This window comes from Aedes aegypti, unplaced genomic scaffold (genome assembly GCF_002204515.2).
Source record: "Aedes aegypti strain LVP_AGWG unplaced genomic scaffold, AaegL5.0 Primary Assembly AGWG_AaegL5_hic_scaff_122_PBJ_arrow, whole genome shotgun sequence".
Lineage (NCBI taxonomy): Eukaryota > Metazoa > Arthropoda > Insecta > Diptera > Culicidae > Aedes > Aedes aegypti.
In genome coordinates this window covers 31,955-45,133 of record NW_018734656.1, presented here as the reverse complement: position 1 = coordinate 45,133, position 13,179 = coordinate 31,955, and the positions used below count along the sequence as shown (strand labels likewise).

The 13,179-nt window shown below is 37.3% G+C and overlaps 1 protein-coding gene across 1 annotated transcript; it reads right to left on the bottom strand.

Annotated features, from left to right (window-relative positions):
- Positions 1 to 6,487: 6,487 nt before the first annotated feature.
- LOC110680363 lies at positions 6,488 to 7,067 on the bottom strand. Its single transcript, XM_021856173.1, has 2 exons — positions 6,991 to 7,067; positions 6,488 to 6,867 (listed from the first exon to the last, which is right to left on the bottom strand). The coding sequence occupies exons 1-2, from the start codon at positions 7,001 to 7,003 to the stop codon at positions 6,539 to 6,541; spliced, it is 342 nt and encodes a 113-aa protein (XP_021711865.1). The 5' UTR covers positions 7,004 to 7,067; the 3' UTR covers positions 6,488 to 6,538.
- Between the last annotated feature and the right edge of the window lie 6,112 nt (positions 7,068 to 13,179).

Here is a 13,179-nt window from a genome sequence, read left to right as displayed (position 1 = left end):
AAATCCAAAATTCCCTGATAGTTTCTTCGAACAAATTTATATTATTTCATGAAATTTTCCAACATATCATCCACTCATGCAAATTCACCAAAAAATTCTCAAAAAAAATCCCATGCAATTTTAAAAGATTAATAAAATATTTGCACTACAGCAATTCCTCCATCCTACACAAATTTCTATGAAAATTCTGTCCAATGTTTTTAGAGACATTTCTCCAGAAAATCTTGTGGAATACTATCCCGAGATTCGATTAATTTTTCTTCGCTTATCTTAACAAATTATCTAGAAAATATTTTAAAACTTCCTTAATGATCCAGGAGGTATTTAAGCGATCCTTGTTCATTAGGGTTGACTTTAAAACCTACAAAAGTTTTATCAAAAGGTTACTCTAGGATTTTCCTTACAACTGTTTGTACACGGATTTATTTTGCAGAAACATTTTTTTGGCATTTCCCTGGAGACATTCCTAGAAGAATTCCTGATAAAATAGAACTTACTTGAGAAAATCTCAAAGAATTACTGGAGGATTTTTTGTAGAAGTCTTTGATAGAATCTCTGGGGCTAAGTTATTGAGTGAATTTCAGAAGATGTTTTGACTGGGAATCTTGGAGAATGTCCTAGGAAAATCGTTGGAGTCATCTCTGGATAAAATCTTTGAAGAGTTAGGGCTTTCTTGAAAAATGTCTCAAAGAGGAGGTTTCTGTAGCTTGATAAGTAAATCACAATTTTATTGCGATCCTATATCATAATTTTATAAATGAAGATTTCAATACGTAGATTCAATGATATTTCAATTTACATAATAACAGTTCGTCCCGTAGTAATGTTTGCATCACCATAAGTGATTGCCATACTAATTTCAAACGTGTTCATGGAAAATTATGAAACTTTGTATTTTGGTTCAATTTTTAATTAAGAATCAGAATATGTAAAAAAACTGGATACCTTTAAACAAGCCAATTATGGCTTGGATTAATAGATACCTTTAAACAAGAAAATTAGTGGTGAAATTCTTTGGAAAATAATCAATCAATTATTGATTATTTTCCAACCTTTGAGAAATTTCCGGAGTAATATTCAATCATTTGGGCATATAATAGCATATTAATATATTTCTGTTGAAATTCCTTGTCGTAATGGCACGAAAAATTCTAAAAAAAAAACATTGTTTTGATCTCAGAGTAATGTATGTTTCGATGCTATGAAGAATAATACTCTTATCTCATGGTTCCTATTAGGTTTCGTATTGTTTTTTTAGTCCATGCTTAGTCTTTTTTCGGCCTCTTTTAAATTCCTTTTAGGTTTCTTTCTCTAGAAAGAGGTCTGTAAGGACGAAAAGCTTTCTTAGTATTATGGTAACTACTAGCATGAAAGTAAGGGTGTTATTTTATTTTCTGTTGAGTGGAAAAATCGACTAAAAATATGGCCAACTCAAAACCGACCAACATGTCACTTACACTCCTTTGCGTTTAAGCCCCTCAAATATAGTAAACTTCAATTTCAAGTTCAGGGTTGAAATTCTTCTTGAAAAAAAAGCTGAGGCAGAAAACTATCTTGAGATATTGCTGAGAGCTCGATGGAAAAATTCAAGCTAGATACTCCGAGGTACGATTAAAAAAAAACTAAGAAATTTCTTGAAGATGTATAGTATAAAATTGTATAGTGGAAAATTAAGAGGAATCCTAGAAGGCATTGCTAGCGAATATGTGGAGTTGTCCTTTATCAAATTCCTTGAAGTACCTATTCCTGAACGAATTCATTTCATCAAAGAACTTAAAGATGATTGGCAATAACTTCTAGGGGTTTATAACAAATTATTGTCAGATTTATTGCAAGACCCGTATGAACTGTTGATAATACCTTCAAAAGATGTCTGGTAGGATCTTTTGCAGAAGATTTTTAGTTGGACTTCAAACGTTGATCAAAATTTGGATGAACGTAATTTAACATTAAACGTGAATTTTCACGTTAAACGTGAATTTTGTCACAGCTTGCGGCAGGTGAAAAGACAATTTTCACAAATTGATCAACACATTTGAAAAACAAAAAACTAATTTGTTTATTTATTATTTTTTTAATTTCAGTGGAAAGTGTGTACCTGAAACCTTCTGCTGTTCCGTCTAAAAAGGTCCCCAAAATAGTGAAATCCAAAAAACGAGTCCAAAGGATGAAGCGTCCTCCCACTTATCTGTGCGACCACAACTACTGTGCATGGTATAGCATGCCACCTAAAAGCAACAAGATTTGTTTCATCCCTGGCTGTTGTTCAAGAGCAAGCAAAGATACATCTCTTCACAAATTTCCAAAACCAACCGAAAATCAGTACGGTCTTTGGCTAAATGCAATTAAGTGTCGAAAAATTCCCTCGAAAAATTCAACGATTTGCAGTAATCACTTTGTTGCGACAGACTATCTTCCAGGTAAGTAAAAGCTTATTTTCGTCATACAAATGTAAAAAAATTTTGATTACAGGTCGTAGGCGCCTAAAGACAACCGCTGTACCATCGAAGCATCTCTTTCAAAATGACTCATCTTCAACGAACACTTCGACGAATTTATCGACAAGTTCATGTACTACTACCGAAAGGTACGATGATGACAATGATCACACTTCTTCTGTGGATCATGAAGCAAACAATGAAGATATCCGTTCTTCAAAAGCGAAAGTAGAGACAGATAAGGATTCGACATCTCATGCTACCGACTTTGCCTCTTCAAATGTGGGAACGATTTATAATGTGAATCAGGATGTGAATGATATTGCGAAGCAGCAGTGTTCAATCGTTGGTCGAAAACACGATGATTCGCTGCTCAATGGAAATCGTTCCGGAAGCTTTCATCTTATCACAGGAAACAATACGGAAGGAGATAATGAAAAGCAGGTGCCTACAATCGATAATGAAACACAAGATGATTCCCGGCTAGGTGGAAACGCTTTCGGGTTGGAAATGATCAGAATGAGTACTCAACGAACAAAAGAAAATAAGGTAGAAGAAGAAGAAGCATATGTGGAATGTTCCCCTGCAAAAACTACGAAGCAGTCGCTTTCGATTAATAACCGGACCCAAGACGATTCACAGCTCGAGGACAATGATTCCGCATGGGATGCTTCCGGAATGAGTTCTCAGCTTGTCGAACGTGCCAGTAAGAAATTGAAGCATAAGGAAATTTTATCAGATCTGCTTATTACGGATAAGGAAGTGTCTGTATGGACTGGCATCCCCACCATAGTGCAACTCGAAGAAATCTGCCTAGCGTATCGTTCTTTAGAAAGTAGCTTGTTCCCAAGAAAGTTTAAAATGCACGCGACAGATCGTGTTATTTTAACTCTTGCAAAGTTAAAACAGAATATATCATTTGAAGCACTCGGAACTTTGTTCCGAATCAGTGGTGTAACCGTTTCTCATTATTTCTCGGCCACCATTCAGGTGCTCGCACGAATAATGAAGCGGTTCGTATATTGGCCGACTAGAGACGAGTTGAAGAAAAATATACCGTTATGTTTCCGGGAGCATTTCCCTAACGTAACAGTTATTTTGGATGCCACTGAAATTCCAATATGCTCATTGAAGTGCTTGAACTGTCGAATCGCCTGTTATTCAAACTATAAATCAAGACGAACTGTTAAGTTTTTAGTCGGCGTGTCTCCAGCTGGCTTAATAACATTCATCAGCAGAGGATACTCTGGAAAATCTTCAGATAAAATGATTTTTAATGAAGAAAAGATCATTGATCGAATGGTACCGCATGTTGATGAAATTATGGTCGACAAAGGAGTGTCTATCGAAAAAGAATGCTCAATCAAATGTATTAAATTGCACATGCCTCCATTTCTGCGTGGAGAGCGCTTATCAGCGGTCGAAGCGAGCAGAAATGAAGAGATTGCTAGGGCACGCATACACGTAGAACGTGTGATTCAAAGAATAAAATTATTCGGCATTCTGAACTGTACGGTAAATGCAGCAACGCTTGGTCATATTGATGATATTATGGATACAATTTGCGGTATTGTCAATTTAACAAATCCAGTACTACGTGATGATAAGTTTTAAGGAAGTTCTTCAGAACCCACCCAACTATGCATCAGGATTCAATTATGTTTCGCTTTTGACTTATGCAAGTTTTAGTAGAACATAAATATGAATATGCACAGGATGTCCAAGAATTCGTCAAAAGCGATTATCATGTATCCGACATTTTCCTTAAATAAAACCATTTCTAAAATTTCAACCATTGTTTTTTTCATCAGCAAACCTCTCCATATAAAAATGTTTATCTTAGATTTACTGTAGATTAACCTGAACAGCGACCCACTTATATAGTCTCTGATGCTGAGTTAATATTTGACAACCGAGAACACTTCAATTGAATGCATCTACACTCAATTCTCCATAACTCGATGAGCTGTAACACTATAAATAAAAATAAATAAATTCTAGTAAAACTATAAAGACTTAAGTCAAAGATGGATCGAAGCAAAGCCTCAAATTTTCAAAAGTACAAATCTGGAGAACGGATCGCACTGAATTTGATCAATTGGTCAACTCTAGTGAGTGACCAATCGACCATGTTTTCAGCATGAACGGTTGTCTGGTACTCCATATTTCTGTCCTTGAAAATTTAAGGTGTGGCTTCTATTGCCACCCTCGCCTTACTTAGTCCCTAACGAAAAGTTACAAATTGAAATCGTAAATTTTAAAAAGTAGCAAAAACTAGTGTGTTAACCGTTTTCATTTCTGTTTCGCTTAAATGAAAGACACACCTATCTAGTTATAGAAACACTAAGGGAGATCCGAATTTGGTCACTGTGGTCACCGGGAACCTACTACATCTGAAAAAAGTCCCTTAAGGGTCTGTTTACTTTTATCACATGAGAGATGCGTACCTCTGGAGTTTCTATAATTTTGCACCAAGGAGAAGTTATGTTTGCACCGAGGAGAAAAGTTACTTTAGAGTCCTCATTAAGAATAGAGATTTTTGCCTACCAGCTCTGTATGTATGTATTACTGGGAATAATCCTGTAAAAATTTGAATAATTAAACATAAACCAAGTGAAGAACCAAATAAAATCAAGAAGTGAGCGAAATATTTACACCGAATTTGAGATAAATAGGAAAGTATGCCAAGAAGATCAATCCTGGTTAGGTCCTTGTCATAATAAATATACATTATAAACATATATAATTGTCAATTGTATTCTTTACCATCACTATAAATACTGAAACTTAATAAAGATTTCCATTAGTTGATGATTTCTTTATTTTAGAAATAAGTTATTCGCAAAACAAACCATATTTACTCTCAGCATAATTTAAACATTATTCTTAACTAATTGTGACAGCATACGGTTAAAGTACAGTTTTTTCAACTCATTTATCATATTTTGTGTGAAGCTTTTGTCAAACGGAACTTCGATTACTATAAAATCATCATCTTTTTTAGAGTATATGATGAAGTCGCATGTAATACAATTCAATATCCACATGTTTATCTGAATTTGACAATAGTACATATGCTGCTCGGACAATTTAATATCTGATGTGGTAGAATTTTTGATATATCGTCTAACAGCAGCAGAGTCCAAGAGGTCCGCTAACGACATTTCTTCGTTGCCTGGACATTTGATTTCAAGCAGCACCTGAGAATAAACGTCGACGCCATCTGGAGAGCCAGCTATCCAACACTCATTGGGGTGAACCACCAAGCCACATTTTTTCATAAGAGGATTACGATTTTTCTTGTAGCAGTCATATGCAAGTTGTTCGGTGTCCTTTCCATACTTAGTGGCTTTAACATTTATTCCTTTTATATCCCAATATTGCTCAATTTTTTTACTCCAATCTGGGTTTTTATTTTTAAGATAGGTGAATAATTTGTAAGCCGAACTTGCCGTAATTCTCTTGGTACGGTGAATTTTCCAGTCATTGGTTGATTGGTCACGTGTTTCCAATGCAATTCTTATTACCTTAGTGATATCAACATTAACGTAATTTTTATAAAATTCCGATTGTTCTAATGAACTCATATTACAATCCTGAACATAAATTTTGGACAAGTTCAGGTTCAGGCATCGTGTGAGTTCTTCTTCAGTGATGTAGATATTCAGTTCGTCACCTTCAACTGAATTCTGCAAGGCTCGATTAGGATACGTTTTGAGCTCGTTCAAAAAACGCCCTTCAATATGTTTGAAGATTGCTGATTGTTTCGAAACTGAAACACATTTAGATGATATCAGTATACATTTTGAGTAATTTACTACATTTGTTTTTACCTGATAAAATTCGGTTTGAACGACGTGGACAAAATTTCCTCCTCGGTTTGACTGTTTGAAACAGAGCAAGGAAGGCCATATGGTTGAGTCACGCAGCGTAGGTCCTTGATTCGCTTTGCCCTCCAAGGCACCGTTCTCCTCGATTTGGTCATACCCCATGCTTGTTTCACGTCTGTACATGAAAGGTATTCGAGTTTTGGGTATCTGTTAAGGATTTGAAATTGATTAGTTATATGAAGGCGTTTTAATTGTATCCCACAACGGTACTTACTTCTCTATATGGAGCAAACATGCAACAATATGCTTGCATTTAGCTGTTCCAGCTTTGCAAGAACATTTCAGTGTCCATTTAGAAATGTCCTGTTGCAGCTTCAAGAACACTTCATGTGGAGCCAATCCAGGATGCGAGGTCTGAGTCACGTAACCAGTGACTTCCGTATTTACTGCATCTTGCTGGCGGTATCCGATACAGATTACATGATTCGCGGCATATACAGCATAACCTTCTTTGATCGGCCGCACAGATTCGCCCACATAATCCAGAATATCCACTATGGTTACTTCAAGCTCGACATCCGGGGCGCACTTTTTCAAATCTGAAAGTATAATTCATAACCTCTTATTCACGATTTGAATCCGGATCTCAAATATATGGGTGAAAACTACATACAAACAAAGAATGTTTGAACTAATCGATAAAACATGTTTTTTATCATTACCTGATTGCTGCATTATCGATGTTATCTCCGTAATTCGTTAATAAAAATGAAAATACTTTTCACTACTGATATGCACTTGGTACAAAATAAACAAAGATCCCCTCCAACATAGTTCATATGTCAAAACGGAGATGGCGCTTCGATCGTCTTGAGTTTTGCGCTTGACAGTCAATAGCAACCAACAATTCAACGCCGTTCAAACTGCTTCTAACAGTTCCGTACATCTACCTCGCCTGGAAGTATCAACAAACGATGTCCATACAGCGCTGTCAGATGTTGACCCGACGAAAGGTGCTGGGCCGGATCGCCTTCCTCCCGTTTTCTTCAAAAAGTGTGCGTCCTCGCTCTCGTTACCAGTATCGATTATTTTCAACAAGTCGTTATTGGACGGCATCTTTCCTGAAGCGTGGAAGATTGCATGTATTACGCCAATTCACAAAAGTGGCAGTATACACGATGTCGAGAATTATCGGCCGATCTCAATACTAAACTGCTTGGGTAAGGTACTTGAGAAAATGGTTCATGAAGTTCTTTACCGCTCTGTCCGACATGTGATATCTGATAGTCAACATGGATTCATGAAAAACCGTTCGACGACCACAAATCCCATGACATTTGCAAACAAATTAACGAAGAGGATCGAAAAGAGGCAGCAAGTTGACGCAGTTTATATTGATTTCTCCAAAGCTTTCGATAAAGCGCCCCACACGTTAGCTGTGGAGAAAATGCGGCACATTGGTTTGCCCGACTGGATCATCAACTGGACGTCATCGTACTTAACTAATCGTAAGAGTTACGTAAAAATTAGCGACGCATTTTCCGATACTTTCTCCGTTCCCTCCGGAGTCCCACAAGGCAGCCACCTTGGCCCGTTATTTTTATAATTTTCGTCAACGACATCTGTAGTCTTCTTCGCTGTGATTGTTTGATGTTCGCGGATGACTTAAAAATCTACCGCACCGTATTGTCACCGTTGGACTGCTGTGCTCTTCAGGAAGATCTGAACATTGTTTTGGACTAGTGCGGAAGGAATGGAATGCAAGTGAACATCTCGAAATGCAAGGTGATATCCTACAGTCGTCAGCGCTCTCCATTTTTCTTCCCGTACAGACTCGACAGTGAACAATTGAAACGTGTTGACAAAATTCGGGATCTTGGCGTCGTTATTGATTCTAAAGTTAGGTTTAACGAGCATATCTCTACCGTCACAGCCAAATCGTATGCACTATTGGGTTTCATCCGGCGCAACACAGCTGCCTTCGACGACGTGTATGCTTTAAAAACTCTTTTTTGCTCCTTAGTGCGTAGCACTTTGGAATATGCTGTCCAAGTCTGGGCACCGTATCATAACGAACAGTGCCATCGAATAGAGAGCGTCCAGAAATCGTTTCTTAGATACGCGTTACGTCGTCTACCGTGGTCCAATCCCATCGAATTACCGGCCTATGAAGACCGTTGCCAACTAATTGACATAGAAACGCTAGCGAACCGTAGGAAAAAATTGCGCAGATTATTCGTGTTTGACCTGATTATGAATCGTATTGACTGTAATTATTTGTTAGGTAATATTTGTTTTTATGCTCCTGTACGCACTCTTCGTAATCGTTCTATTTTGTGGATTCCTACTAGACGCACTCAATACGCTTTTTTTGACCCTTTTGACGATAGTTGTAGATTATTTAATGATGTTTCCGATAAATTTGACCTGAATATCTCTAAAAATGTTTTTGCTAGTAGGATAAGGAATCTAGATTAAGTCACAATCTGTGCAACCATAAGTGTTGAAGATGTAGAACCAAATAAATAAAAATAAATTTTTGAATTTAAAATTGAGAGCGAACGCCAACCAAAACCCCTCCATTGTACTAAAAACTTTACACCGAGAAACGCAACGTCTATCCACCGGAATAATGAAGTTGGAGGCAATGGGCAATCGGATAGGAGCTAGCAGGAATGGTATAAAAGGCCTTGCAATAATAGGGTCGCTCTCTTAGTTTTCCTGGTCCAGAGGAGTGAAAGAATAGTCCGTCCATATGCGATTCGTAGTTCCGTGAGTTTGTAAAAGTTTGTCCAAAAGTTAAAATTAAAACCTACAAACTAAATTAAAAACCAAAAGTGAAAGTGATCTCTATAAATACAACAGCAAAAACACCACAACAAATTAAAATCACTTAAAATTAAAATAGTGTTCGGACCTATGCTTGGCTGCACAACGAACATTCAGAAGAAAAGGTACCGCAAAAGTGAAGAAAACTGAACGTTAGATTCTGATTGAGTCAAGCCAGCTAGGTCAAAAATCGTACAAAATATAAATTCGAGCGAGCGTGGTGCGAACAATAGACGGTGTCTATTATCAACACAACCTTCCTAAAGTACAACCCTGGAGTCTGCAGCATTTGAGATAGTTCGACGATCGCAGTGAACACGCATCATCTCGCTGTAGTATGTGGACGCTAGATGGTAGAAGGTATATGGACAGCGGAGATTAAATGCTGAGTATCTCATGCATATCTACTCGGGACAATGCGGTCACGCACATGCTTCTTGCAGTGGTGAGTTTAGTCTCGAGAGTAAAAGTTACGGAGAATGCTCACTGAACCGAAGAAATGATCCGATCCAAAACATCGCATGAGCAATCGAGTTAGATGAAAGTGAAGAGCATCTTCAGTTGGATCTCGGCAAGTCAACGGTATACGTGGATGTAGGACCGTCCGCACGGTTATTTTAAAGTGTTAGAGTTAAGAACGAAATTTGTTAGTGCTTAAGATAAAAATAAATGTAGTGTGTTTTAGACTTTTGTTTTAACTGTTACCGCGAGTTTATTTAATGTGACCGCTGGAACCCTCCCCCCACCAAGGATAGACTCTGGATAGTCGGCATGCTGCTCCAAAAGGCCAATCAAGGATAAATCCGGCGTTTATTCACTCCAATGCCCATTCACCTTGGTCAAGGTCAACCCTAAATCGAGTGTTGGTGGAACGACAACTAGAGCAATCGAAGTAAGTTATACCGTTCCCTGACATTTTGGTCCTTAGAGCCGGATGGTACGGACCAGATGAGCGAAGGAAGGACTTGGAAGAGCTATTGTGCACAAATTGGCGCTATTGCATGCCATTTGCCAATAGTTAAGGCACAATCAGCGGTAGCCATCACATTCAAGGACAATTGGCGCGGTAGCCATCGATATCACGAACAATTAGCGGATCGCAGCGCACTACAAAGGATCGAAGAATAGCTTGCTTGGACATCCATCGAACGGAACCTTTTCATAGGTGAGTGGAACCATTGCTATATGTCCAGCCGAAGCAAGACAATTTTCGAATTCTAACACCTGCCATCAAATTATTGCATGATAAACATCTACCCGTCTGCTGGGGCGGTAATTCGGAATCGGATCGTATGGATTTAAGACGGCACCATTGCCTGGTTGGATTAAGGTCTCCCTAGCCAGCTTCCCAATTCGGATGGATTTGGACTACTGAACCAGTGGACAATCTGGTTCTCCAGGTAAATATTTAAAGTTCAGTATATGTCCAGTCGTCGTGTGAGAGACAAAAAATAGCTCCAGCTCTACTCTTTAAAACTCTTGGAGTAAAGCACAATGTGCTTCGTTTCGTGCTTTTCATTGAAAACATAATCGAGAACGAATGTGACTGATGGCGGTGTCGAATCATTTTTTGCCTTCTCTACACTTCAAAATCATTTTAGGGTTTATTCACAAATTTCATAACTCCGAAAATGGCCATTTTTGACACTCCCTCGTAACGCATTTTGTATGAATATTTTTCAAATTTTGTATGAGCTGTAACATCTTTAGGATACTACAAAAACTACAACGATCACGCGAAAATGTTGGACTATATATTGAATATAATCAAAGCAATCGTTTGTTCAGGAAATTGTCAAAACTCCTGGTCAACACGAAAAGTATGGACCAATGCACGAGTTCACTATTTGACATTTTAGCGGTGCCGTGTTATGTATGTGACCATGGTAACGAGTGAATTTGGCTCCGCTCGAACGTCAAATTAGTGAACTGATCCATTCCGAAGTCGTTGAAATTATCGTAGTAGAATAAGTAATTAATTAGTTTTGGGTGTTCCTATAGTTGTGGTAACGCCATTTTCACTGATTTTAGGGACCGTCCATAAATGACGTAGCATTTGTTCACAGATTTTTTATACCCCCCTCCCCCCTCATAGCATTTAGTCACAAATGCTGATACCCCCCTTGGAAAATACGTAGCTTATCAAGCACCCCCCCCCCCCCACCTTATTGTTTTATTTGTTTTCCTCAATAATTAAGCTAAAACGAAATATTAAAATTCAAAAATTAAAAACAAAGTTTTGTATTACTTGATAGTTAATTACTGACTAAAATCGTCAGGCTAATCTGACGAATAACAGTATGATATATTGTAGCGCTCAAAAAACATTTGGGAAAAAGTTTAAACTAACTTATTTTTTGTTAAAGTTAAATAATGTTGGTTCCCAGTTTATATTTATTTTGTTATATTTAGGTTAAATTTCAATTGTAGTACTTTTGCTATTGTTAAAACCTAAGAGAAGTTTACAGCTAAATATGTAGAAAAAAGATAAAATTCTTGTTTGGAGTGATAAAACGAACAGCAAGAAGTGAGTTTTTTTTATTATTATTCGTGGTTAGGAAAAAGATTTCAGGGAATATGATCAACAAAATATCTTAATTAGGAATGGTTCTCCGTCATTAATCTCTTAATTCAAATCCATTCAGCAAATAGTGGCCAGATAGAGAAAAAATAATAATTGTAATATTTGGAATGTTTCAAAAATTATCAATTTAAGTGCTGCTCCATCGTGACTGTGTGGAGATCTCATGCTACATTGAACGCACTGAATAAATATCTTGTTTTACTAAAATACCGTAATACTTGTCTAAATGAGCATATTATGAAATAATAAATTTGAGGAAATAAATCTCTAACAGAAAATACTTATTAAACTAAAACGGTTGATTGTATATCTCGTTAACAAATGGAAAAATAATACTTTCCAAGTCGATAAAGCATTGATTTTTACTTAACTTATTGAGCTTTTATTTTGTTTATTCATAAATTAGATAGTTTGGACATGAATATAACACAAAATTCACATATCTATTTAAAGCTTCATAAAATTTGTTTAGTTGTCAGGAATTAAATTAACAAGGAATCAAGCTGAATCATCATTTTATAGCTTAAGTTTAATAGTTCAGCCAAAAAAGTTTGACAAAAAACTGTTTTTAATTATTTTTCAGCGATACTAGTTTTACCGATATTATTTAAAATATGCTACGTCCACAAGCTGGAACCCCTCCGTCCCCCTCGTCACACATCGTCACAAATTCGTGAAGACCCCCCTCCCCCTAAAATGCTACGTCATTTATGGACGACCCCTTATTGCATTAATCACAGAACTGACACTGTCAATCCACGTAATGGCTTGTTGATACACGAAATAGTTGAAAACAGCGTTCAAATTACTTGAAAGTTGATGAAATATCATTAAAATTGCTGAAACTTTTCTTACTTGTACCAATAGTTTCGGTAAAGTGTTCCTATAGTGGAGGATTCCATAAGAAAACAACGGATACCGCAACTATAGGAACGCAAATTAAAAATATACCGCAACGAAAGGAACAGTGTAGGTACTATTTTTCACTGACATACCGTTGGCCACTGTGATGAAATCCTTTTTTTCATTAAATCAATGGTCGTTACTTCCCGTTACAACATTAATATGTTCATTAATTGCGCTTCTTGAACCTAAGCGGTTACACGAAGATCAATCGTGCTTAGTACCTCCACTATTGGTACATCTACCCTGTGTGTGAGGCGAAATCATGTATGATTTATGAAGTAAACAAACGTTTGTGTGGTTCGTTTGAGAGTGGCGTCCATCCGTACTCCGTAATCAAAGCAAAGTGGTGTTATTTGAAAGAGCCTTGCCTAATGCTCAGAGAGATTCTCAGCAACGGCACATGGGAGTTTTAGCACGCAAAAAATGAATGGGTGCAACACAATTCACATTGCACTAGCACGTCTCTTTCAAATTGAACGTGCCGTCTCCCGGCAGCGCGTGCTGCACCGAAAGAGTTTTGAGTCGCACCCTATCCCTGGTATAGGGTGGTCCTAAATGTATGACAGGTACCTAAAATTAAACTCTTGCACTC